Genomic DNA, 26,200 nt, shown 5'->3' on the forward strand with positions numbered 1-26,200 from the left:
CCAGTTTGTAGAGCCACAGATGAGCGGTTGATCTGTGCGTGCAGTCAACACTCATACACTCTCTATGAAGTCATTCCTGCCCAAAATAAGAAAAGAATATGCTATAAAGGTCAGCCGAGCTCCTCTGGCATGAAAGAACGAAACGAAAGAGGGGGAAAAGGCTGTTTTGAGGTGTATTGGACCTGACCAGCACCTGCCCTGAATCAATGTGTACGTGTCTGCTCAGATCAGGCCTTTTTAAACTGCTGATCTTGTGTGCGTCATTTTAATTAAAGTGCTTGTAAGTGACATGATGTGGGACCAGCTACGACATCATCACAGAGGGCCGTATGATTGCTCGTATGTGGGAATAATTAATGGACCTTCTTCAGTGTTTAGGTTTTCAGGTCCTGACATCACAGCTAAATGATTTTAAATGGTTTTCCTGCTGGTGCTTTGCTGCTTCTTTGTATATCACAGCCACCAACAGCTGATCACCATTAGTGGGAAACCGATGTTTTATCACACTCGTCATGCTTTGCAATTCACCAGACGTCAAGAAAAGACACCGAAACAATCAGCTCTGAGCCCGACGTTTTATACTCTGAACCTTTTATTAGCTAGGCTCATATTTAAAGTAGAAACCACACTACAAGTTTTTTTCCTCTTTACAAAACTTCTTATGTACACTACAGTGCCGACAGTTAGAAGTAACAACTCAAATGAGAAACAAATTTCTACTCGAGATAAATAAACTCTGAGGACGTCCTTTTTTTCAACCATAACTTCTGTCACATTTGTACAAAAAATAGATAAGTTTCTGTCATGTTTGTGTAACATCGAAAACCCAAAAGCATAAAAAGAGCTGCGGAGCCCCTAACAACCGGTATTAAGTGCTCAGTTATCACCTCCATCTCCCCAGAGCCACGTGGAGAACGGTTCTGTCTCAGAAATGGAGTCCTTTGAGGCAGAGAAAGCTAAGGCGTTATCTTTCATTTTCCAGGGTTTTGGAAGCTTGTGGTGTGACGAATCAAGGAAAATACAACCCTGCTCTAAGCCATCTTAGTGTAAACCGCAGATATTTGGAGGCTTTTCAGCAGTTTTAGAGACCAATTTAAGGCTTTGCTCTCATTTTTCCAGAGAGAGCTCAAACATGCGACTCCTAAAAGGACAGAACTCGTGCACCGCGTGTCTCTGGACCATCGAGTAGTTCACAGTTAAGGACAGGCACTGGGGAAATGTCGTGGGCTACATTAGCAAGTGGGCTGTACTCTAATATTGAAAGTAAAAAAAAAAAAAAATCAAGACACTGACGACGAAAAGTTCCACAACTGTGGGACATGCAGGCTGACTCTTAACATCAGATACTTGTCATAATTACAATGGACCTTTAATAATTTATTGTACTTTCAAACACAGGAGGTCACTTCAGTCCCTGGCTGATAAATAAATATTTCATAGACAGAATGCCGAACACCGAAGAGAAACCGGACTTCAGGTAAATAGATAAATAGTGCTTTGGAAATGAGCTCTCAACAGTGTACCATCTGTTTTCAAAGTGTGGAAACAGAATTTAAAACACAAAGCACAGAACTATAGAGGCCTGACTTCATTTGTAGTCTTGGAAGAACCTGAAATAACCCTGTTGATGATCTGACACAATCCATGATCCAAGGTTTCTAAATAACATCAACAGTATGTACACAGATGTTGATATAGACGCTAAAAAGTGCCATAAAGAGTCACATTTTGCAAGTGTTGACCTAAAGCATATCTATATTGCTCTTCGATTTCCGTTACTTCTCTCCAAATATTCCGTTGACTCTCCAAAGTAGCTGCAGACGGGTTGATAATTTACAGCCACCTGAAACTTTAGGCTGTCCAGTAAATGAACAGATTGAGGGTTTTTTAAGGAGACAAATACATTTGTGGATGTGTCCTGAAGGCGTTTTCCTGAGACTCTGGAGGCTGAGGGGCAGCAGCCTCAATAATCTGAGCTTTGATTCATTCAACTGCCTGACTGAACACTGTATTTTTCTACGCTGGAGCTTATTTTAGTGATTCAATTTGACGTGGGGGTCTCCTTTTGTTTAGTAACTGAACTGGAACTGATCAGAAAAGTTACCTCATTAACGTTCCTTGTTACAGTTCTCCACTGATAGCTTTAAAATCTGAATAAAAACACTGAAACGCAACAAAGTTTTACATTCAGCAGATTACTGCCGAGCATTATTGCTCTAAATACATCATGAGGGAGAGTCCTGACATATTCTGTATCGATCAAGGTGTGTAGACGAAATACAGTAGAGGAAATGTAATATTGGATCAGTACGCGGCTGTATTGCGCAACATCACGGCCTGGACCGTCTTTGTTCCAGAAACAGTTAAAGAAAACAACACAAGAAGCCTTAAAAATGGAAGCATTCGCTGTAAGTTTTAAAAAAAGGTCATCCTCGTGACCTTAGCTGACAAACGTCTGCAGAAATGTTCCTGTTTCCTCACTTCAACAAACCAGAACCAGACAGCAGTTCAGCAGACCAGAGAGCTCCTTCGAACCATGAACCTCAAGCTTGATTTAAAAGCCTTCAACACTCATAGTTTGGTACTTCATGGTATCAGTAGAGTCTAAGCTAGTTCAATCCAGCGGTCAGGGATATTATTAGTCCAACACATCGTGCCCATACAGGTACACTCACCTTTTTTTACACCGTTTTACAAACACAACCCAAATAAAAGCTGGTACATATACAGTCATTTAAAGCAACATCACTATGTACAAAAACTCCTAGAAAATCTGCTTCTGCTCCTCTTCATGCCGTGGGGGAGGGGAAAAGATGGAGGAGGGAGGTTGGGGGGGAGGAGGAGGTGGAAGAGGGGGAGGAGGGAGAGGCGGCGAGGCGGAAGGAGGAGGCGGGGGATGAGGAAACGACTGTGACAGAGGGTACTGAACCTGCACCTGGGCTGAGGTTTGGTACTGTGGTTGTAGGGGGTAAGAACCGGGTGGCTGTGAGAGGAAAGACCGCGGGGGGAGGAAGGGGTGAGAGGGGAATGTGGGGTGCTGAGGGGGGAAGAAGGTTTTGGCAAACTGGTGCTGATAAGATAGATGAGGTGGGAGAGACTGGGAGCAGGTGAGGGGAGTGTTTGGCTGAGACATTAAAGGAGGCTGGAAGTACGGCTGAGACTGTGTGGTGAGATTCGGTTGGTGTGGAGGATGGAGGTGGCTCATATGAACTGAATGTGGAGGCCCAGTCTGACCGAGGAAAGAGTTTAGAGTTTGCGGCTGAGCTGGGAGGGAAGGATTAGAGAGAGGATTTGGGGGGAAAACTGGAGGTCTGTTAGGAAGATGGGAGTGTGGGAGGAGAGGGGGGAAAGACGGAGGAAGCATCTGAGGGAGTAGAGGAGTCGGCAGGTGCTGCATGTAAATTCCTCGCCTGGTGGCGTCCTGCGGTGGAAGCATCTGCAAACCTGCAGGTGTCCTGGAATCCGAGTCTGAACTTTGAGTCCATGCCTCTGGGAGTGTTTGCACCCGGGTGTCTGCCAGTGTTCGGTCTTGCATGTCGGCTGCTGTGTGTGTCCATGCGTCGGCTTGGGAGGCGTGCGTTTGTACATCCACAGCAGGTGAGCCCTGTGATGTCTTAAGCTCCGGCTGTGTCCGTGTGTCTGAAAAGACATCTGGCATCAGGTGGAGTGAGTCCTTTGGGTGTTCTGACTGAGAGGAGGGAGGCAGCTGACAAGAAGAAGAAGAAACAGTGGAATCATGAAACGTGACACGAGACTCCGCTGGAGGCTTGGGATTTGTCAGGGGTGAAAAGGCGGCAGACAGGGAAGAAGGTGTGGACAGGACAGTAGCAGAAGGAGAGGTAGAAGATGAAAAAGACGAGTGCAAAGAAGTGACAGCAGATCCAGTTAAAGGCGACAACGTTGCAGAGGTGGAAGACTTCGAAAAAGTTGTAGAAAGGGATGATGTGGGAGCTGAAGAGGAGGAACTTCTACTGGAAGACATTTTCCTGCTGTCCAAGTGGTGATGGTGGTGGTGATGATGAGGCTTAGATGAGGCTCTGGGTTTTGTGTCCTTATGAAGAGGAAAAGAAGCAGAAGGAGGCGGAGTGAGAGGTGAGGGTGATTTATTTTTGCAGGGAGAAGTTGGAGGTTCTTCCTTCACCTTGGCCGGAGGAGAATCCAGCTGTTCAGACTTTTGAACTCTCTCTTTTGGGTTCTCCCTCACCTCCTCTTTGACTCTCGCACTGCTAACGTTTGAAATAACGGCGACAGCAGGCTGAGACAACAGAGATGGATGCTGCGGTCGATCGTCATGTTCCTCCTTTTTACCGCTGAGAAACGTCCTATTTTCTGCCACATCTACCTCCTCGTTCTCTTCCTTTATTCTCTTTTTCAGTCCACTCTCATCCCTCTTTTCTCCCTTCCCCTCCTCGTCACCATTCTTCTCGAGATCCACGGTTTCTGTCTGCTTCAACTCGGGCCGCTCCTCCTCCTCTTTCTTCACCTCCTCGTCCTCCTGCTCTCCCTCGGCTCTGTAGTACTGCTGTAGGCGAACGTGCCACGCAAGGCTGCAGACAGCAGACACGGTCTTGAACTGGTGGACCACGTTGCGCGGGATGAAGTAGACGTCATTGTGGCACAGGCGGATGCGAGCGTAACGAATGCCCTCCCGTCGCAGTTGGTTTAGTTTGGCATCATCCACCCACTGCACACACTATTACAAGAGGAAGAGACATTTTACATATAATTGATTAGTTAATTAAACTGCAAATACTAAACTCACTCCCCTCCAGAAAAGTCCCTCAAATCACTAACTAACATTTTCTCTCCAGCAGGTGGCAGCACCCACCATCAGTTAGACACTGCTATTTCTGTATCTAACCTGAGATGGGAGCAGTGCTTACTGCCATGCTTTGCGTGTGTGTGTGTGTGTGTGTGTGTGTGTGTGTGTGTGTGTGTGTGTGTGTGTGTGTGTGTGTGTGTGTGTAATGCAACACCTGAGACAACGGGGGTTCATGTAAGTCCAACTGCAGCCTCTCAACAACGTAAGGGAAATCACCAGCGTGGAAACACACAACATCTTTGGTTACACGAGGAGGCTCCGAGCTGAAAAAACAAGGCGGGGAGGAGGAAAGAGGGATTACATGCTATCTATTCTCGAGTAAGCTGTGTAAATACTACATGTGTGTCGCCTTTAGACAAACAGCTGTTGATCAAACCGACATCAGAAGTATGCGGGTCTGCACGGCTGTTTTTGTGTTCATTGCCTACTTTTCCACGGCGCAGACGGCCTTCAGCACTCCAACAGCCGCCGTGGTCTGACGCTCGAAGCCCTGTCCGATGTGATCGGCGTGGGCTCGAGTCCGGTCCTCAAACAGCATCTCTCGTGGCTCGCTTGTCCTGGGCAGCGACTGCAGTAGGTTCTTCACCTCATTGGTGGAGCTAAGAGAAAAAAGTGCCCACACAGTTCATGTCTGCTTTCCTGCTGTCTAAATCAAGACAAAAAATGACTAAAGGTGAGTGGGATGCTCACTCTCCCAGTCTTTTTGTTTGCTGTCTGCTATTTAAAAGCACCAGGCAGACTTTACCTGCTGCTACTGTTATGATCTTGGCTGTCTTTTCTCTCAATAAAATCCAGCTTCTAAAGTGAGCCTCCATGTGAATCACGGTGCAGTACGCTGAAAGGTTATGAGCGAGCTGAACGCCAGAAAATCTATTTGGGAAGTTAGTTCATTGTACATTTGTTTTTGATGCAAATATACGATAAGCACAAATGAACCGCTGTGTTGTTAACTGTAGGTTCAACAGAAAAATACAACAGGTCTTTTCTTTACCAGTTCTTCGAAGAAGATCATTTACAGACTTGTTAGTCATTAACAACGGCTTGGTTGTTGAAATAACACACACGTGTTGACTACTGCTGTATGTGGAAGCATCTTCCATCCCACAATGTTTTACAGCATACTGTCAAACAATATGAAGTATATGCATGTGTCATATCTGAGCTTCATAGTCAGATGTAAATTATTTTCCATGCATGGACCATCCTCACCTCGTCAAAATTTAGAATAAAGAACACGGAATCAGTAACATCCTCTTCTGAGCTTTTTGTCAGAGCTGCACTTTAAATAATAAAATTCAAAATGAAGCAGACACACAGCCACGCCAGAACACATACACATCCAGTGAGTTCACACTCGGCTTCGTGCATACGGAGCGACGAGCCGAGGAGTTAAAGCATAAAAATGAGCCGTTCTGCCAAACAATAGAAGTACTGCAGTCAGCTCTCTGCTGGATCAGTGACTCACACTGGAGCTGCAGTCAGATTCAAACACCAGCATAAACACACACACACAGAATCCGCGAGATTCCTTCGAGAGCGTAACCCAGACACGCACAAATGCATCAGAATAGCAACGAGACTACCCGTGCTGAACACTGGCAAACTGTGCGCTCATTCATTCACAGATAAGAAGAGCGAGGTATGAGCTGCTGGAGGAGGAAAAAGAAATGGAGGAAAGCAGTGCAGAGTGGAGGAGGGATGAAACCACACACACACACACACACACACACACAGCTGGGACTGGGCTGACTGCAGGCTGACAGTAATAAATGTAAAACCAGGAAAGATAGTATAAAGGGAGGAGTGCTGAACGGCTCACACTATTTGAAGTCTGGCGTCGTCTATGGATCTTTAAACATCCTCTATAAGTGAGGTCCTGTTTGGTGCGTGTTCGACTCAGGATCAAATCCTGTGTATTAATGGCCAGATAAAGGGGGGAGAATAAATACTTGGCAAAGATGAAGGAAAAGAAGGAGAGAGGTGGGGCGCAGTGAGATAAGGCAGTAAAGCAAGTGCACCGGGGGGGGGGGGGGGGGGGGTGGAATGACTTTTTCTCAAGAGTTATGCAGCGATTTCTTTCTTTACTCAGTTTTCTTCATCTAAATTATTTAAGTATTCTGATGTAATTAGACCCAGTTCGAAAACATTGATATGTAACAAACATCATTAATAGCAGAATATATCACAAAGGGTGTGAACGAGTGTTAACAGATGATTTGACTGTTTAAACTGTTGATGATTTATATTTATCACCTTTTCCCCACTACGAGACTCAATCAGCTCACCTTTAATCTGACCAAGAACATTACGGCAGCTCATCGAGCCTTTGGTCTCTTGAAGAAGCCAAACATCCTTCAACTAAAAGCTGAAATACAGTTGTTTATCTTGACCACTATAATCAAGTTGAATTCTCAGACTCTCAGAGACTTAGCCCTGACCTTTTCACTCAAACCACTGTCAAAAAAAGAAGAAATGTCATTAAGAGATGCTGCCTATCCTCAAGCAACCTTTCATTTTTTTGTCTTCACTTTTTGTCAAACAGCAGCCGATGACTCACAGCAACCAAGATCACGTCCTTATCTCTTTCTCAATCCCCGACACATGATTTGTACGTTCCTGTCTCTACATTTGCGCAGTTATGACAAAACTCACTTTCATAGTTCCTGAAAATAACTGCGAATGAACTCTACTGTAGATCAAACGAGAAGAGAGGCACCGCGAGGAAAAGGACAAAGACCAGTTGGGAGAAGATCTTTTTATAATTAATTTTAATAATAGATATTACTTAACTGATGGGAAGAACAAAAAGAAAGAAGAGGTTTAAAAAAGCCTTAGTGTTGATCTATCACAATAAAAGTCTTCTTACCAAAATATCTAAACATGTGCAAACAACAAACCAAAGATGTCAGACTTGCAGTCTTACAGGCTGAAAAGAAGCAAATCTTTATTATTTAGGAAACATTTTTATTCTCAGCTCAGGAAATAAAGAAATCAATCGTTCCAAAAGAAACATTATAGCTGATGTGAACGCTAAAGAGCAGAACTAGATGAAGGAGAGGAAGAATGTGTGTGGTGTGCACTGTCCTGTGTTTGGCTCACAGCCATGTGAAGCAGTGTCTGATGTAAGGATGATCTCATCTGAGCGGTGAGCCACACACCGCTAATATCACACACAAACGTAAGGCAGCTCTCACTCACTGTCTCACTCTCAGAAAAAGGGCGCTTGAGACAGCGCCTTCGTACGAGCAACGCTGACACTGTGACACCGGTAAACAGAGATGGGTAATTGCCTCATCCGGCGCCGCTTGACTACAACAAAGCGTCACGCTGTTACAACGGATGCTGCTTGAAATTGGCAAGGAGCGTTACTCCTCTTTAATAATCAGTCCTAAAGGGGCAGCCCTGGAGAGTACAGAGGAAAGCTGGCTCAATCAGGAATAAACAAGCACACGCACACCATGACACTCGTAGTGGGAATAAAGAGTGAGCAGAAGAACCAAAACATTCATCTCATTGCATTTACTTCTGAGAGTATTCATGTAATGTCAACAGTTTACCACAAGACTCACCGTTTTCTTTTAAAAGGAGACTTTGGTATATCAGCTACAGGTATCATCTGTTCTCCTGGTCTGACCCACATTATTGGACCGTCGTCGCTCTCTGTGGGACTCATGCTCCTCAGACTGGAGAGTGTTCCCCATGGAAGAGTCCGCTGCAGTCAGACAGACAAGAAGACAATAATGAGGAGGGAAACTGGAGGCAACCTGCGTTTTCATCCAGTCCTGCACAAAGGAAATCACGTGCAGAAAATGCTGGCCTCCCAAAGCGTGTCACTGGTACTCAAGATGCCTCGGAGGCTGTCGAATCAGATCCAAAGCCACTGCTTTGGAAGTGTCAGAGGACGGGATGGGGGTTGGTCTTTTCATGACTCTCCTCCACATTGCGTGCAGGAGATTTAAAGCATCAACAGAGAACAGCAAACAGAGGACATGCTACTCACTCCTGCCTTTTGGGAACAGCAGCAAACACAATAATTTTAAGGTCTGTTGCCGCAAAGTAATTTAAAAAAAGAGTAGAAACTGGGAGTTGCATCAAATCGATTCACACACCACTTAACGCCTCGTTTCCCATCCACCACTGAGAATATCAGGTGCATTGATGAGGTTTGTGTCTAGCAGTATTCTCCATCGGTAATGTAAATGCATCTAAATATTTTGGATAGCTCCAGCAATCAACACGTGTAAGAAATAGGATATTTGTGAGGTGTGAGCGAGGAAACGTTGTCTGTAGTTAGCCAACTTAAGATTTCAGAGGAAAGCATCTGGACCATTTTTTTAAGTCCTGTTTTGCACTGAAAACCTTTAACTGTGCATCAAAGTGACAATCAAGCCCCTCATACATTCCCTGATGACTTTCAGCCTCACATTGAGACAGCATCCTGACTGAGTTGGACCAAACAATGTTCATGTATCACTGTAAAATATATCCACACACTTCAGACTCACCTTCAGGAAGGGAGACTCCTCCAGCATGCCGAGGAATTCTGGGAAATAGTCCCCGACCTCTTCGTCCACAGCTCCCACCAGGCTGATCTGTCTCATTGCTCCGGCTCGGTAAGTACCGTGACTGTAAGTCCTCTTCACCTAATGAGGAAGAATACACAACATCACCACATTAGCTTTTGTTCTTTTTCTTTAGTAGAAAGAGATGCAGGTAGAGAGTGCAAATGAATGTTTGTGTGCGTTGGTTTTTTTTGTGGTTCTGTTCTGTTTCTGTTTGTGGTTGCTGCTTTTTACTTGGCGGACAGAGCGTCGTGTGTCTGTGAGACGGTGTGTCTACCCGTCTTTCGTACCCTTGGCCCTCAACAGCGTTGCTGTGTATGCAGTACGTGCAGCATGTGGCCTGCATGCTGTACTCTTGGCTGATCGGGAAGTGTGTATTCGTGTGCGCTCGCCAAATCTTTGGCCGCACGCCTTGAGTGAGTCACCACTTGACAACGCAGAGATAAAGGGAGGGAGAAGGGAAGAGAGACATAGCAGAGGAAGAAGACTCAGGACACCCAGGAGAGGAAGAATGTGTGGAAGCGAAACAGATGGAGAGAGGTGGTGAGAAACAGGAGAGACAGTTTAGGAAGACAAGCTGTGAAAGAAATATATTTCAAACAGGGGAGACGGGACAGAGGAAAAAAACTGAGAGGCTGGGGAACCAGGAAGACAGCATAAGAAACAGGGATGAGGGAGAGGTTGACAGAAGGATAAAACATCAGATAAAATAAGTAGATGGCAGAAATTTTAGAGTAAAGTCGATGGAGTGAAAGACTGTGACAGATGGGTGGAGGCTAAGTAATAAGGATGTAAACTATAAGTTGGACTGAGGGAGAAGAAGCATGAGAGATCCCAGGTGCATCTCAAAGTGCTGGTTTACTGCTTTAAAGCCCAACCCAGAAGAACTCTGTGCCGCAGGAGTATTTTTTCTTTTATTCTTTAAATAGACCACTTAGCCTTCGAGTGTTTATCCCTGAACTGGTCTAAATACATAAATCAAACAGCTACATATCTAATTTATCACACATGCGGTTGATTTATGAAAGGACAGGCCCACGTGGCTGTTTGCTGTGTAGTTTCATCTTATTTCTGTACATCTCCGCCCTAATACTGATGATGAAGAGTCGGGTCACACGTATAATCACGCAGCTTTAAATAGTCTTACTGAGTCAATGACCTAGGTACTGAGAGAAAAATGTGTGTTCGCATAAATTCAACCTCAAACTTACAACTAACTGAGTGTCACAGCCACAGTGCAGGTGTTTATTTGTGAGTGCACGCACTAATCTGTCCGCATGATTTTAATTAGCTGTGCTTCCGAGTGTCTGTTTCTGTTTACATGTGCATAATTTAACAGATGAATAAACACCCCTCCACACACACACACACACACACACACATTGTTTGCAAAGAGAACAGTCTCACTATCACAGAAGGGGTATTAGGAAACATGACCCACGTCTCCATTAAACAGATAAACAGGTTTTACAGTTAGTGGTTCACTCACACTGATGAATACACACTCACAGCTCGTCTATATTAGGTGAAGGCAGACAGAAGGAAATGGGAAATGTAACAAACTTCCTCAGAGCAGCTTTCCTCCAGATGCTCGCGTCTGTGTACGTGAGCGTTAACACGCTCTCTGCTAACTGTTTTACTCACATCATCTATTTTGCTACTGTCAATGCCAGCCACACCATCTCCTCCGCTGCCCATTTCCCTCATTGTACTCTGGTCCCTAGTGGAAAGTCTATTAGATCACTCTTCTCCTTTCCTGCCTTCCTTTCCGTCCCTGGTTTACCAACTTGTTAATTCCGTAACAACCTGCAGTGTCTTTCATCAGTTCATCTTAGCCGAGGATCATGTGATGCCATTATCTTGCTACTCTATCCGACCTTTCTTGGTGTTATCTGCCTGCCTGCAACACCCTCCTTCAAAACAATCTGTCTCTCTTTCTCAGCCATTATGCCCAGTCAGACTCCAGACAATTAGGTCTATTAGTCCATTAGCCTGTCCTGCGTCACAACAAAGCTTCTGACTGCTAACTTGTGCGTATGACACAACTGGACACACTTTTGCTTGATAAGCTCGTGAGCACGTGAATGCACAAGCGCACCTTAATTAGATGCTACAGTGGTGAGAGTCCAAATAAAACACTGGAGCTAGACCGATAACGGGCGCTTAAAAAAAAAAATAAATAAATCACCTGACAAAGGAATCGTTTGGGCTCAACACTATGCTGAATCGTCTTCATCGCATTTGGTCTAACATACCGTTCTATTCAAAGAGGAGGCTCAAGCAATAAGTTATTTTATTCAGTCAAAATGCCAGCTGTTAGCTTGTTTAGATACAAACTGTTTACAGCTGTGAATACATGTGCATGAGAACTTTAGAAGCTAGCACTTTAGTTGGCTTTGTATTAATCTCTTGGTGTTGTAACAACAAATCTTCGTTCACTAAACAAGAACGAGCAAATTACCTCAGTCCAAGCTCAGCATGTATTGACTGCTGGGCCATGCTCTGAGATAATGGAGCACTGTAATCTTACATAATCCTTACAAGCACAGGAAATAGTCTCAATCAGGTCCTTAAAAAACACACCGACTTTGGTGGCTGCAGTCACTTTCTGAACATCACAAATACGCCGTGGGCTGCTGGAGGTTCAGACTCCAACAACAATAACAACAAAGCAAAAAAAAAAAAACACAAGCTGCGGTACTTTTCCTTCGCTTTTCTTTCTCCTTTCTGCACTCTTATAGAAAAGGCAGCAGTGCAGTCATTCATTGCTGGAACACAAAGCTACTACACAGCAGAGCAGAACCACAGGGTGGAGATAAAAAGAGTCAGTGAAAGACCAACAGAGAGAGAGAGGGACACAAAAAAAACATGGAGCACAAAAGAGAAAGAAAGGTGGAAAAAAATGTGGATGATAAGCCATTAATCTCTGCGTGTATACCTGTCCCTGTGTAAACGTTATCAGTATGCATGCTCACATCTGTGCGTATGTGTAGACTGTATATCTACATCCCAAGGTCACTGCTGAGAGCTACGAGGGAGGAAAAAATTAACAAGGCCAGTGGACAATGACGTTAGCCCTGCAAGGAACATTACTCTTACAAGGGACTGCGCAAGAGACGGTTTGCAGGGAGATTAGATCAAATGCAGACAATGGACAATTTAGAGATTTATTCAATCTATTAAAAAAAAGATGCACAACTCAAGGATGCATTGTGCAGGCAAACCTGGCAAAAAGAAGCAGTAGGATTTCTGTGAGGCAATAAAAAGCAAGAGAAGAGGGATAGATGGCACAAACTGATCTACCCCCTGTAGTTCACACGTAGTTTAAAGTGAAAAAGAGCCGGCAGTTTCTCAATACAAAGCCACTGAGGAGGTTTGAGGCAACAAAAGGCTTTTCAATATTGAACTATAGACACAGGATGACTTTATGTGAGGAGGTCTAGCTGTGACACTACTCAGGAGACAATCCAGGACAGCCAACACCGGGACAAACAACACACAAACACACACACACGCTCCTTTCTTGTTTTTCCAGTTGTCATCAAAAGGTTGTGTAGTTTAGTTCAGGGGCGGCTGAAAGGTTTCAGATTACAGCTGCAACAAAAAACACCTTTTTTTTTATGTGATTTTGACTCTTCAACTTGACTTACTTTGAGCCTGCTCCCTGCCTGACAGCTCCCATCTCTCAGTCTGTTAACTCATCTCCCCGCTTTCTCTTTATCTCGCTCCCTCTTCCATCACTGAGACTTTCTTCTATCAATCTTATTTCTTTATCTTTTTTTGTTTTGCGTCTTCTTTTCACATTATCCACTTGTTTCCCCATTTCCCTTCTTGCTCTCATCTGAAATCTACCCAATGATTGCTGCTACTGAAGTGAGAGAAATCACCAAAACGTGCCCGGCACATGACTCTGCTGTTGTTAACAATGTTTTCATTTAGCTTAAGACGTCAGACATCAGTATAAATGCCAAAAAGCTGTTTTAATGCTGAACAGACGCGGGCAGATGCTTAAACCAGATGACTAAAACAACAACACAGAGGTTAGAGAGTGTTTTCAATCAAAAACATTCCCTATTCTTGACTCATCTTCTTCATTTCTTCTTAGAATTACAATCTGAAATGCCATAGAAGCAATATTTTGGTAGAAAAGGCAACATCAAAATTCTGTCCGGGGTATTGTAGATGCTGTATGTGCTGGTGAGCGGCAACACGTGGAGCGGCAACAGCACAATGGTGTACACAGATTTCAGGTCTCACAACTGGGATTTGTTGTAGTAGTGCTTAGGAAGGCTAACACTATCTAAGTAGGTTAATCTGGAACTACCTCGCAATGTTAGGAAGCTGCTGTTAATAATATTCAGTCTTTCAAAGTATTTACATCATGTATGTGCGTGTATGTGATTCAAATAGGAGTCTAAAATGAATGTGTTCTGTGGTATTTGCTCAGACTACCAGATTTCTGGTATCATTATATCCTCTTTTCCTATAATTAGATCTAACTTACTTACTCATTCATTCACTTCTTTTCTTCATTACATAAAAAGTCTACATCCGCAAAGCAACACCAGAGCAACAATTGGTCTCAAAGTCAATCTGCTGCATTCGCAAACTGCCACCAGTCCTCAAGAACAAGGACCATTACAGCAGAAAGTGTGTCCCCTACGTAGTCGTAATATCCAGATAATGACATCAGTGTGCCACCACATGAGAGAGACCGAATCATCAAAACTGTGCAGAACTGTTCCTGATGATTTCATTTTTCAATTTATCAGACTAGGGTAATAAAAAAATAAAGCAAAGTCAAGTTACTTTGGGTACATAAACCAGTGCACTCTGCTGTATTTCATGAACTAAAGCTGCAAACATACTCCTTTCTATCTCGACCTGTGCTCCCACGCCCAAAATACTGAGCAGTAGTCTTCGCATTCAGACATACACCTCGTGTGTCTTCAAAAAATCTTTGTGAAAACACACAGGACTTAAGCAGACACACCCCTGTGGTATCTTCCAGCCAAACCCCAGTCATGTGATGGGTTTCTGAGCACAAGGCAGAAAAAAGATGTGTGAATTAGCTGTATACGTGTACAAAAGAAAAAAGGAAAAAAAGACTAGTTTTAATGACCTCTTCCTCTGTCTGCATGCCTGCATGTGTGAGAAGGTTTAAAAACAAGCAGCTGTTGTGTAGACATTGCTACATGCATATCTCTCTCATATTTTACTGCTGCAAATGCCCATCATCTTATAGTTTCAAAAAACACAAAAAAAAAACACCTGTAACGTTACATGGCCTCAATTCGATCCATACAGACAAACTCCTCTTGCTTATCACAGACAGTTCTGATGCTCAGCATGAAACCCAGGACAGAAAGTAACTTGGAAGCAAGTGGCTGATGCTATTTTGGACTTCAGATGGTCTGATAGCTCACCATCTGTTTCGAGCTCTCTGGGTCTTCAGCTCAAGAACTGAATAGGCAGAACTGTGTTCACTGTTCCACTTATGTCCCACCCACCTCTCATATAGTACAGTCTCTATCAAATGTACACTCCACTTTGTCCGATTGTGTCTGACTGACCTGAGAGTAGAAATTAGCCATTGTGGTGGTTTCTATGTCTTTCTTTCCCAGTATTTCCATTTTGACTGGAGCTGATGGGAACTTTGCTGAGAAGTATTCCAAGAAGTCTGGTGAGTAGCTGGCTTCTCCGTGAACAATCCCCATGACATAATGAGCTGCCTGCATAAAAAGAAGAAAGAAAAACTCAGCAGAAGACAGACTATGTTTCAAATGTTTTTTATGAGTAGTATGGAAAAAAAAACTCAACTTTACAGGTTCAATGTGAGCAGTATCTTTCAAACTAATCATCATACAAAACAGGGTGGGGAAACATAGCATTTCTCAGTCAATAACATACCACAGTAGGACAATATTACAATAAACTTAACATGAATTAGTCAATTTTAATCTCTCTATATATAGATATATATACTGCACCTGGGATTTGTTCTCACTGAACGTCAAAGTGATGAACTCCTGGGCAAATCTCTGCCTCTGATCTGTCGAGAGAGACGAGAGTTGGGATGTATAGGCATGAGCCACCAGGGCTCCTCCATTAGGCTGGCTCTCTATGTGAATGTATGGGGCGAACTCCAGACCAACCAGACCAGGATATGAGCACTCCGGCTGGAGTTTGATTGGGAAATGGATCTTAGGGGAGGATGATGGAGAGTTGTGGAGAGTGGAGTTACAGGGGGACTTTGATGCAGAAGAAGGAGACGAGGGTGTGAGCTGGGAGCTTTTGTTGTTGGGCGGAGGGTAAACAGGTAGAGGGGATTTGAACGGAGACAGGGGGGAGTTGTTTGTTAACTCGGTGGAGGAAGATGAGTTTGTCGAAGGTGAGATTGTCGAAGGAGGGAGGATGAGCAGGCCAGCACAAATGGTTTGGCAGGAGCGGTGGAACATCTTCACTCGCTTGTGCTTGTCTCCTTCTTTGTGTTTCTTCTTCTTTTTCTTCTTCACTTTTTTTATTTGAAGCTCCTCTGAGTTGATCTTTGCTTTCTCTTTTTCTTCTGGACAGAGAGAAAGAGTGAAAGGACTCGGTTACAGGAGGAGAAATTCTGAACGCATCAGAATAAACATTGGAGTAAAATACATTTAAAGAATGCATCTATTCTGATTTGTTATGTGCAAAATACTTCTCCACATTACCTTATAGTAAGAAATAAACCACATTACATAAGTTGGGCACTTTGATATCAAATTCAATTAATTTAAACAATTTTCCAGTGACTTTAGTGTTCTCAGACTGCTATAAAACAACCAACTTAAACACAGATGGAGAATTAAAACAATACCTTGGTGCACATTAACCTCCAATAATGTTTGTAACAACATAGATAGCTAACCTGAAATCACAGATTGCTCTTCTTTGCTCAACATAAAGGACACAAGAAGACATCAGCTCCATTTTATTATTAACAGGTATTTAATTCTCTGCTCAACAACCCTTTTAAGCAGTTAATACCGTCATGTTTCTGTTCGAGCCAGACGTAAGAAAACCCACAGTCATCTTAAACTGTGAACATATAGGCAGCATATAACATCATACATCTCACAACTTATCCTTAAGTTAATATTTGGACTTCTAAAACATCCTTGAAGGATTCCAAATGCACTTTTTCCAGGATGGTATAATTTTCCAAGGCCCACATGTCGCATGTGTATGGCATAACAGGCCGAACTAACAAGAAACTCACCCATGTGACACTCAAAACAACCCGATACCTGATCATTTCCTCATTTAAGAAAACTGAAAGTAATCAGCACAAACTGGTCTTCGGCAAATGTGGACGGATAACTCGTAGCTTTTCTCAGATGATGGGAATCTCCTGCAGTGTTTACACAAGAGGGCCCTTAAATGGAAGCAGATATGACTAAGCCAGGAAACATTATCTGAAGATAGCCAATACTGTACACGACAGTGTGCATCTTAAAAGGCTAAACAAAATGGGACATGGAAACTTAGATCAGCTGGCAAACTGATTCAATATTGCTCAGTTTTATTTATGTTTATGAGTGTGTGCGTACACACCCGTGAGTCAGGCCGACAGAGGTGCTGCTCTGTCAGCATAATTCAAACATCAGCTATCACTTTACACACACACACGCACACTTTCACTCCACAAATGTCCGATGCCAGATGAGGGAGGAATGGGACACAGAATGACAAACAGCAGAGAGACAGAGAGCATTAAAGAGAGCAACGCAGAGGGAGGGTATTTGCAGTACAATACAGGAGCTGCTAATCCAAAAGCTCTTTTACCCTTATGTCACCCCTCCCCCCAAATTCTCTCTGAACGTACACACACAATCTCACCCTTCGTCAACCCGCAGAGCAGCAGGATATAGACAAAACAAGTGGCGCATGATCAAACAGCTGGATGTCGCAGTTGTGATGTGAAACGCTACCAAGTGATGCGAAACATGCACGTTTAAAGTCGTATGTGTCCAATTACAGACACTGAAATTAAAGCTAAAGATGTAAATCAATACGTTCATTTAACGTTATTATATTAACAGTATTCAGCTAACTGCCCCAATTAAACACTTTATCGCTCATCATAAATCACTTAACTGTTTATTTATTCACTGTAATTCAGTTCAACTTTATTTATGTTTCGGATTTAACAGAAATATCCAATTTATTGTTAGATTTTCTCAAAAAGAGGTCTAAGCTATCAATGACAACGTAATATTTTCGGCCCTAATCCACACCAACCTTTACATACAAGTCTGCGACAGCCTCTTTGGAGTCAGCCAACATAATCCTTCGTGGAAGCATCCCAAATAGTGAATACCCACTTCTTTTTTTTTTTTCTTTCCCAATGGCACCTGGTTCTGAAAAACTAAAATTCTGTGTGGGCCACTTTGCTAAACAGTCATAATCAGTTTAAGGCTGGATAACTCCCAGTGAAATCAACACACACACAGACAATCTCAGTGGTACTAAAGCAGCCGTATGTTCACAATGGTCGTTTGCTGCTTATTGATTTCCAATACATGTCTCCACTGCGTGCTTCTCTCTCAGTGCAGTTCTTTTTCATCAGTAAACTTAACACTCTTCTACTGATTAAATTCCTAACTTTTCCCTCACTGTCACCCCTCTTCTCCATTTGCGAATTTAATACTGATTAAATGCCACACTGATCATTACAGAAAACCTTCCTTCTGGTGGGGAGGGCGGCCTCCTCGCTGCCCTCTCAGCTGACTCAAAATCTCACTGTGGAATTCACTGCGTCTCTATTATCGTAAACACACATGATTAAATACCAGACTCTCTCGCAGGATGACTGCAGGATTAACACGCACTCACTCTTACTCGCGGTCTCCCGTAAGACCGGTCGTCTCCTAACTCACTCCCCACATATAATGAGAAGATGAATCAACATTACGAGGGTGCGTGTCGCTTCTACAGAGAGCAGGAAGAGCGACATATCACAGATAATCTCTCTGTAATTTTCATCTGCAGCTATTGGTCATGGTATGTGGCTAAAGTACCACTAAGTCCTTGAAATGTCACAGTGTGGTCTTGATATTCCTGCATGGAAGACTGCCAGTCTGACAGGAGCCTCAGAACAAATCAAATCAATGGAAATAACACTGGCACTCACATAGATATATGACAATGCAATGATTGTTCACATGTCCAAGAAGAAAAAAAAGCCTTAAAGTCTTAAGAAAAAAACAAACAAACACTGCCAGCACATGGCTGAACTCAGATTACCCACACAGATGGTGGCGGATATTACGGTCACAGTTCTCTGCAAATCATTCACTACTGTCAAATGGTTCACAATGAGAGTCGCCCGTGCATTTACAAACACAAAAGAGCCTGACTAATATGCAACAGGGCTTGCAGTAGCTTCTCATATATCTATTCGTGTTCAGTATGGTGAATGCTGGTAGTTATGCACGATCTGACATTACCTCAAAGAAGAAAATTCTGTGAAAACTCTACATGGTAAAGGATTTTGTAGGATCAGCTGCTGGTATATGTTTTTTTTTTTTTTGTTGGTAATTACATAGTTACATACATCTGGCTACAAGACAGGACAGCAGGAGAAGGAAAAACATGTACTGTAAAAATAACAAATAGAATAACTACTAGTATTAACTATTCTTTACTTTCATCTTACTTTTCCCTTGACCTCTACTGCTCTTGTTTTATTTCTCTGCAAGGTGCCCTGAGATGATTCCTCTTGCAAATTGGTGAAATATAAATGAACTGATATGAAATTTTCCAAATCCTTATATGTTAATAATCATGTTACATATGCTGATGTGAATTTAGAGAGTCAGCAGACCAAAAGGTTGGAGAGATACATGTGGAGAAAAGCAGAGAGTGGCTGGTAGAGACAGAAACATAGCAAAACTGAGTGTGAACAAGACGGGGCCAAGAGTGGGAAGACGGTGACAGAGAAAAGCTTGTACTACATATTTTGGTACCCTGGCTTGTCTCTCAACTTCTCCTGTTACAATTGCCACCATGGACTTCAAAATCGGCGTGCACACAAACACAAAACAAGTCACAAGGTCTGACTAAGCAAACCATAAACACCGCTTGTACATGTGACGAGAAGCATAGCACAAAAGTCAAGGATCAAGCTGTTAGAGAAAAAAATAAACAATGAGAAAACGCTGTCATGCTACTGTCATGCTACTGTCACACCGTCTCCTGCCACTGTGTACTGACTGTGCTACATCGGGCCTTTTATGGCACACGATTAGCCATTTTGTGTATGCTGCAAATGTTACGTAATAATGATAAACTGTGCAGCCAGCAGCCTGTGGAAGTGGGTCATGTTTTGTTACCTTAGCAGCAGATTTGTAGTGTCACCACCGGGAGCTTATTTCTAATAAAACATCAGGTATGACTCTCATTTTTTTTTTTTTACACTTTCTGATTGTTAATATAACAAATTATTACATTATGACTTATCCATGTTATAAGACATTTCAACACCCTGTTGAAACTGTGTAATGTAACTTTTTCCAGATTTGTTTCATCCCCCACAAGCCTCGAGTGTTTCCACCAACCTTTAATCGGCTGCTTGACTTCTCCGTTTTCCCTCTTGATCTCGTTCATCGCTTTGTGCTTCTTCTTCTCCTTTTCTTTCTCTCGTTCCTTAACCTTCTTCTTCTCCCTCTCCTTTGCCTTGTCCTTGCTGGAGTGCTCTGTGGAAACATGGAGGTAGGACTCAGCTCTCCACGGCAGAATTACATTGTCATGACAGATGACCCAACAAACATGCACTTAAATGTGTGACAGCACCTCATTCGCTTTGATTTGCTTCTCTAAACAGAGCTCCTCACCTTGGCTAAAATTTTAATCTCAGCGATATTTCTTTTACAAAATATTTGGATTTTTATTTGCCGGTTGCTGGAAAAGAAAACAGCTCACAAATCCCTTTATGACTGCAACAGTCACTGCAGTTTCACTCATAACCTTCAGTGTCCTCTCATCAAGACTCACTCATGTTTTTCCATTAAATTTACTAGTCTCAATATCCTCCTTTACTCCTTCCCTCTTAGATGTCCGAGAAGCCTCTTGCTTTTCAACACATACTACTTCTTGCAACTTTCTGCCTGCCAGAATCATCTGAGTGGTGAAGGAGTATTACAGATTCAGAAATTGGAGTGCTTTCTAATGCAACACTCACAGCAAATCACTTTGGATGAGAGAATCGGTTTAAAATGTAAATATCACACCACCAAAAACCTCTCCAGTTATTGGAGAGCTTTCTACAAGACATGGTGGCACACTGACAAACACCCTGACCCTTGAGCTACAAACCCCTCAGCTTTCTTAAAATAACTCATTTGTCCCCCTATTCTTTTCATACTTGCTTCTGTTTAGTCCTCATTTTCTTTAATTTCCTTTAAAGAAACTTCTTCATTTCTTCCGCGGTACTTTCTTGCTGATCCTTTCTTTCCAGAGAACTTTTTTTCTTTGAACTCGGTCAGATCTATCTGTAAAAGGAAGCCGTGTTTTCAGACTGTTCACTCTCCTGTGGACATAGAGAGTGGGAAAAGCGAACACAGCGTGGTGGACTCACTGTTTGCCAGATCAAAGGAGAAAAGCCTTTGAAAGTAGAAAGCCTAACAGGGGCAGCAGAAGAATTAGAGGTCCACCAATATACTCTTGCAAGGATAACAATTTAATAAATAAACTTTAGTAGGTAGCTTCCCTTTGCTACTTAACATATGGTAGCCATGGCTCTCATATCCTGTGGTTAATGTGAGAAACACTGTGAACATTAGCAAACTATTTCCAGAACCATGCAAAATAAATGCTGTAAAATTACACGATGCTGTAAGCTGCCTAGCGGAAAAAGGCCCGCTTCAAAACATCAATTTAGCTCCACAGGAAGCAGCCTACAAAGACAGGCTTAGATCTACTGCCAGATTTTTAAAAACATCAGAGCATGCCAGATCTGTAGCATTCATAAAGAATTACATTTACAGCCAGTGGGTGATCTTAGAACAGGTGGCTGACCTGGCTTTAAGACACTGGAAAATAGCCTGACAGAGAAGTATTCCACTTTAAGTGGAGAGAAGGTTTCTTAAAGGGTTAAAACATGGCTGCACAAGGATTATGCAGTCTGAGAGACCACCCTAAGGCTTAGGGGTCACAAGTTACGACTGGAAAGTAACTTGAATAGTCAAAAAAATGTATCATATCTGTGATTTTTCTCATATCCAACTTTGTTGCAGCAGTGTTTTTAGTGGGAACACAGCAGGAGGTTTTCACCATTTGGAGGATCTCAGGAGAGATGTCAGAGGCTGTCGGTTTGTAAACTTCAACTACACCCCTGCTCGCTGGCATCTTAATTTTGAGAGCTGGTGGTGAAGAATCCAAAACTCTGAGAATAAATTTAGCACACTCGAGTGTTTGTTTGTAAATGTAAATTCCTAATGACAACCAGCTTCTCTCACTCACTTGCTGAGCTTGGAATTACTTTGTTTTGTCAGTTTAAACCTGTGAAATTGGCACACAGCTTTGCAAATGAGTCTGCAACTTGACACTGACAACCTCTGGAGGGTGCTCCCTGCCTCTTGCCAAAAGCACACTGGGATACAAAAACGTATGAAAGAACTGTAATAAAATGATAAAGTGGGCAAATTCTAATCCTGACAGACTGACCAATTGCCAACAGCATCTTAGAGATTACAATCAGTGAAGGAAAGACCAAACAGTTGGTTGCATCATCTTTAATATGTAATTTACGCACCAGACGTCCCAAATAAAACACCCCGAGTTGTAGGCTAATGCTTTTAAAATAAAAAAAAAAAGCCATTTACAAGAACTGCTGCTATGTTACTTAAAACTTGACTTGACGTTCCAACATGAAGTGCCCTGAGAGGGGTTTGACGGTTATTTGACACAGTAAATAAAACTGAACTGAACCGGGAACCTGAATTAGGTGATCACATCGCGTATAAATAAGCTGCATGTAAACAGCGGGTCTCACAAGTCATTAAATAACATCTTGACCACTGGTAACTTTCTATGTCAGCATTATTTTTGTAATATTTTTAGTTCAATTTTCTTCTGAAAGTTTTCCATACCATTGCTCCACTTGTTCATTCGACCATGTTAGATCTGTGTCTCCTGTTTCAGTACCTAATGTGTCCAGTTGCTCCCTTGCACTTGCCCTCAGCCTCCCTCCAACAAGCAACGCTGCCACTAATAATATTACAGCGAGGATTCGATACTCTTTGGATCCTTGTACATGAGAATTCTTTCCTTGCAAGACGATCAGAGCAAAATTGGGCTTCAGAGAAGTGTTCCCGAAGCCAACGGTCAGCCCCAGGCTCAAGGACGCCTTCTCTCAGTCTCAAACTTATGTCCATTTGCAGACCTGCTGGCCATTGAGAGCAGCTCATTGAAACAGTTGGTTTCAGCGCTTCATTAAGTGCATTATTCAGGGCTGCATTTCAATTTACCACAGATGAACATGTCGCAACTTAAACAAGAGCACTAAAGGGGAGTTTAAAGACTGAAAATGCATGCATTACTGAATTTATAAAGGAGACTTTTATAACACTTTTACAGCAAACTACAGTGTTGTGTAATAAGTAACACCAGCAAACATTTGTTCTGAAATCCCTATAAGCCTGCCACCTTTTACTAGAACGAAATTAATGCGACTTTCGACACAATCTGTTTCCAAGACTGTTCCAGATAATGTTGCAGGGCAACAAGCCAACAAACGCTTCCCATTCCAGTATCCTGCTTGACTGCAGTAGCTGTTCAGAGTGTGTCATAACCTTTTAAACTATCCAACTGGAAAAGGGTGACATCATGCACTGGCGTACACTTACATGTGCCCATCCGATCCCCCAGCTTAGTGTCTAAATACTGACACATAAAATAACAGAAGTGTGCATCAAATTTAGAGACTCTGACTTGGTGTGATAATGATGAAATAAGAAAAAAATAAAGAAGAAAAGGAACATGGTACACTAATGAGGAGGAGTCAATCAAATGGAAATGAAAGGCTTTTGTCTTGGTATCCATTCAATCGATAAAATATGGAAAGTCCTGCCAAGGAAATAATTAAACTGATCAATAATGTGACTTTTTAAAACACACAGTTAGGCCTCATATAAAAAGTCACTCGGTCAAAGGTTTAAATGTCTTTTCTGTCATTGAACGATGTATTGTGGAAAACTAAAGCGTTTTTTTGGACAAATTCATCCATACTTTTCACTTTTATCCGTTTTGGTTCAACACACACGCACAACTACAAAATCTCAATGGAGACGAAAGGTTGTCACAAAAATACGATATGGGACAGTCAAACAAATGAAAAGATGGAGTGTTTGAGCGAAGACGACATTTTTCTGAGTGTGTTTCACTGTGTAAAACGAGCAACGACGCTGTTTTCGGTCCTTTCAGCCTGAGGTTACAGAGGGGGGCGTGGTGCTCCACCATAACAACACTAACGTATAATGGCGGGCGACTGTCATATTGTTATGACAGCAGCGTGAGGCTCTGATACACGCACAGATTGAAATAAAACAATTACACGCCATGTCACAAAATAATTTACCTTAACTGTTAGACCTATATAAAATATCACATCAATTTTGCCAATTGGAATTTTTCTATTTCGACTATACTGGCTTAGAGTTCAACGCTTCTTTTTCGATATAACTAGTTATATTCAGTCAATACATTGTAGTTACGTAACAAGTTCGCCGCAGCACGAGAGCAGCTGGTTACAATACAACTGCCAGGTCGCGCGACTACTGCCCTGGAACGTTGGTCTTGTACAGCTCGAGGGTTCACAAGCTGGTGAACAAGCGACGAAAGCTGCCAGCCATGGTCCACGGATTCATCGATTAAAATGAGCTTTACAGTCACTAAACACGATGTAAACATTTTCCCTGGTGACCTAACATCGACAACAATAACACCGGCGTCTATTACAAGATATTACACAAGGTTAAGGAGAGAATTTTGAACAGTAGCTAGTCGGGACTGTCCAGACGAATTTGAAGGCACTCTCCGGGCCACATGTTCGTATCCCCAGTGCCTGAATCTACCACGAGACAAGTAACTATAAAAGGGCATAACTCTAGCCTACTTTAGCTAAACACAACGCAAAGTTTATGAATTAAACTAGCATTACAAGAAAGGAAAAACATTATGATGGCCTACCTTTAGGTAGTAACGTGATCTCTCCATTTTCTCTCTTCACTGCAGAAATGTTGTTAAACCTACTGACATCGTTGTTGTTACTAACGTTACTCCCGGGTCCGGAGGTCACCGACAGTTTATGTTTCTTTTTCTCTTCCACGCCTCCCTTCCCCTTCTCTCTCTCCTTCTCTTTTTGTTTATCTTTGCACTTGGGTTTTGAAGAAGAAGGCGCCTTGTGGAGGAAGAAATCGCTCTGTTTGAAGACTTTGTGTGTGCTTATCGGTGGCTGGGATCCACCGGTAGCAGGCACCGCAGGGTTGCCGCTGCTGCTCATCTTAACCGGACTAAAGCTCCACGAACCCGAGCTGCTGCCATAACTCTGCTGCGTGGGCTGCTGGAGTTTCTCTTTCCCGCTACCGTTGCTGCCCACACCTCCGTCCTTGCTGAGTTTCTTCGGTTTGACGCTCCTCTCCTCTACTCTCACCTTCTTGGGCGGCGGTTGGTTGAAATCTCGGGAAGGCTGGGAGCGGTTATCGGGATCTCCCTTCGCCTCGACTGGTTTGCTGAGCGCGCTTTTTACGGAGGCTACTGCAGGAGGAGCAGCAACAGCAGCAGTAGTCGCTCCTGAGAGGTGAGCAGAGCCCTGTGAGTCAGCCATCTTGAGGCTTCTGTCTCTATTTACTCTCTTCCCCAACGGCCGCCGCTGCTGCTGTATTTTTTTTTCCGCGACGTGCAAACAGGCACTGAAGGGGCGGGACTGTGATTTGATTGACAGGTGCAGTCGGGGGGGCGGGGTTAATCCGTGATTGACACATAGAGTAGACTAAAGGCGGGGCTTATGAAACAAACAAAACATTTGACAAAATACGCACAAGAAAACTTTGAGTTTTTTTTGGATTTTTCTGAAAGATTTTCTGAACGTGTGTGATTATTTCAGTACAATTCAGTATATGTATATAGTATATGTTTGAATGGCAATTATTAGCAAATATATTTATCCAAGTAAGATACTTTACATTTTTGTCCTGTTTGTGAATAACATAGAACATCAAATCACTGTTTTTCGGTTATTTTGAAAATTTGGTGTGGCACTCAACTCATACATTTCTATACACATGCAGACACCTCATCAGATATTGAACACATTTTCTCTGATTGGAATTTAGCTGAAGACTTCAGTCAATAGGAACAACATATTTTAATATCTATCTATTCATTCATCTAAATATGTAGGTAAGCATAGTGGTGGGCTGCAGTGTGACTGTTGAAAGAACAGAAGACAAACATGTCCTGTTTAATTTCTATAACTCAATGAGCTCATCACTCTGGGTCATTGTTACACAGTGCCATTTATACTTTGACATATTGGTATAAGAACAATTTTCTTCAGACTGGCAAAGCTTTTAGCACAAGCCCTGTCGGCGTGTGACAAGCTATCATGAATACTAAACCTGATTCCCAGCAGCCAGAGGTGCAGATTGTAAACCTACAACTGGCCATAAACACTGTGAGTGGATTAATACCTGATGCAAGCCAGAAGTGGAAACTGATGCCTCTGTGTGTGTGTGTGTGTGTGTAAGAACGTGCATTGAGCAAATCCAGCATCTACTACATG

The 26,200-nt window shown here is 42.7% G+C and overlaps 1 protein-coding gene across 1 annotated transcript; it reads right to left on the minus strand.

Annotated features, from left to right (window-relative positions):
• Positions 1-574: 574 nt before the first annotated feature.
• Positions 575-25,304, minus strand: LOC140282586 (uncharacterized). The gene is made up of 9 exons (XM_072377066.1): positions 24,607-25,304; positions 19,977-20,114; positions 15,375-15,949; positions 14,958-15,116; positions 9,328-9,465; positions 8,392-8,534; positions 5,251-5,421; positions 4,977-5,085; positions 575-4,693 (listed from the first exon to the last, which is right to left on the minus strand). Exons 1-9 carry the CDS (start codon positions 25,241-25,243, stop codon positions 2,765-2,767), a joined length of 3,999 nt encoding a protein of 1,332 aa, XP_072233167.1. The 5' UTR covers positions 25,244-25,304; the 3' UTR covers positions 575-2,764.
• Positions 25,305-26,200: the final 896 nt, after the last annotated feature.

The sequence above is a fragment of the Leuresthes tenuis genome, unplaced genomic scaffold (assembly GCF_036924035.1).
Source record: "Leuresthes tenuis unplaced genomic scaffold, fLeuTen1.0.hap1 SCAF_23, whole genome shotgun sequence".
Taxonomy (NCBI): Eukaryota; Metazoa; Chordata; class Actinopteri; order Atheriniformes; family Atherinopsidae; genus Leuresthes; species Leuresthes tenuis.

Bases quoted from the DNA above. Each gene is read 5' to 3' on its own strand.
- LOC140282586 (XM_072377066.1), bottom strand. From the start codon at position 25,243: ATGGCTGACTCACAGGGCTCTGCTCACCTCTCAGGAGCGACTACTGCT. The intron at 15,950-19,976 runs GTTGGTGGAAAC...CTCTCTGTCCAG, and splicing joins AGTCAAGCAGCCGATTAAAG to AAGAAAAAGAGAAAGCAAAG. The intron at 4,694-4,976 runs GTGTTGCATTAC...CTCTTGTAATAG, and splicing joins ATGAACCCCCGTTGTCTCAG to TGTGTGCAGTGGGTGGATGA.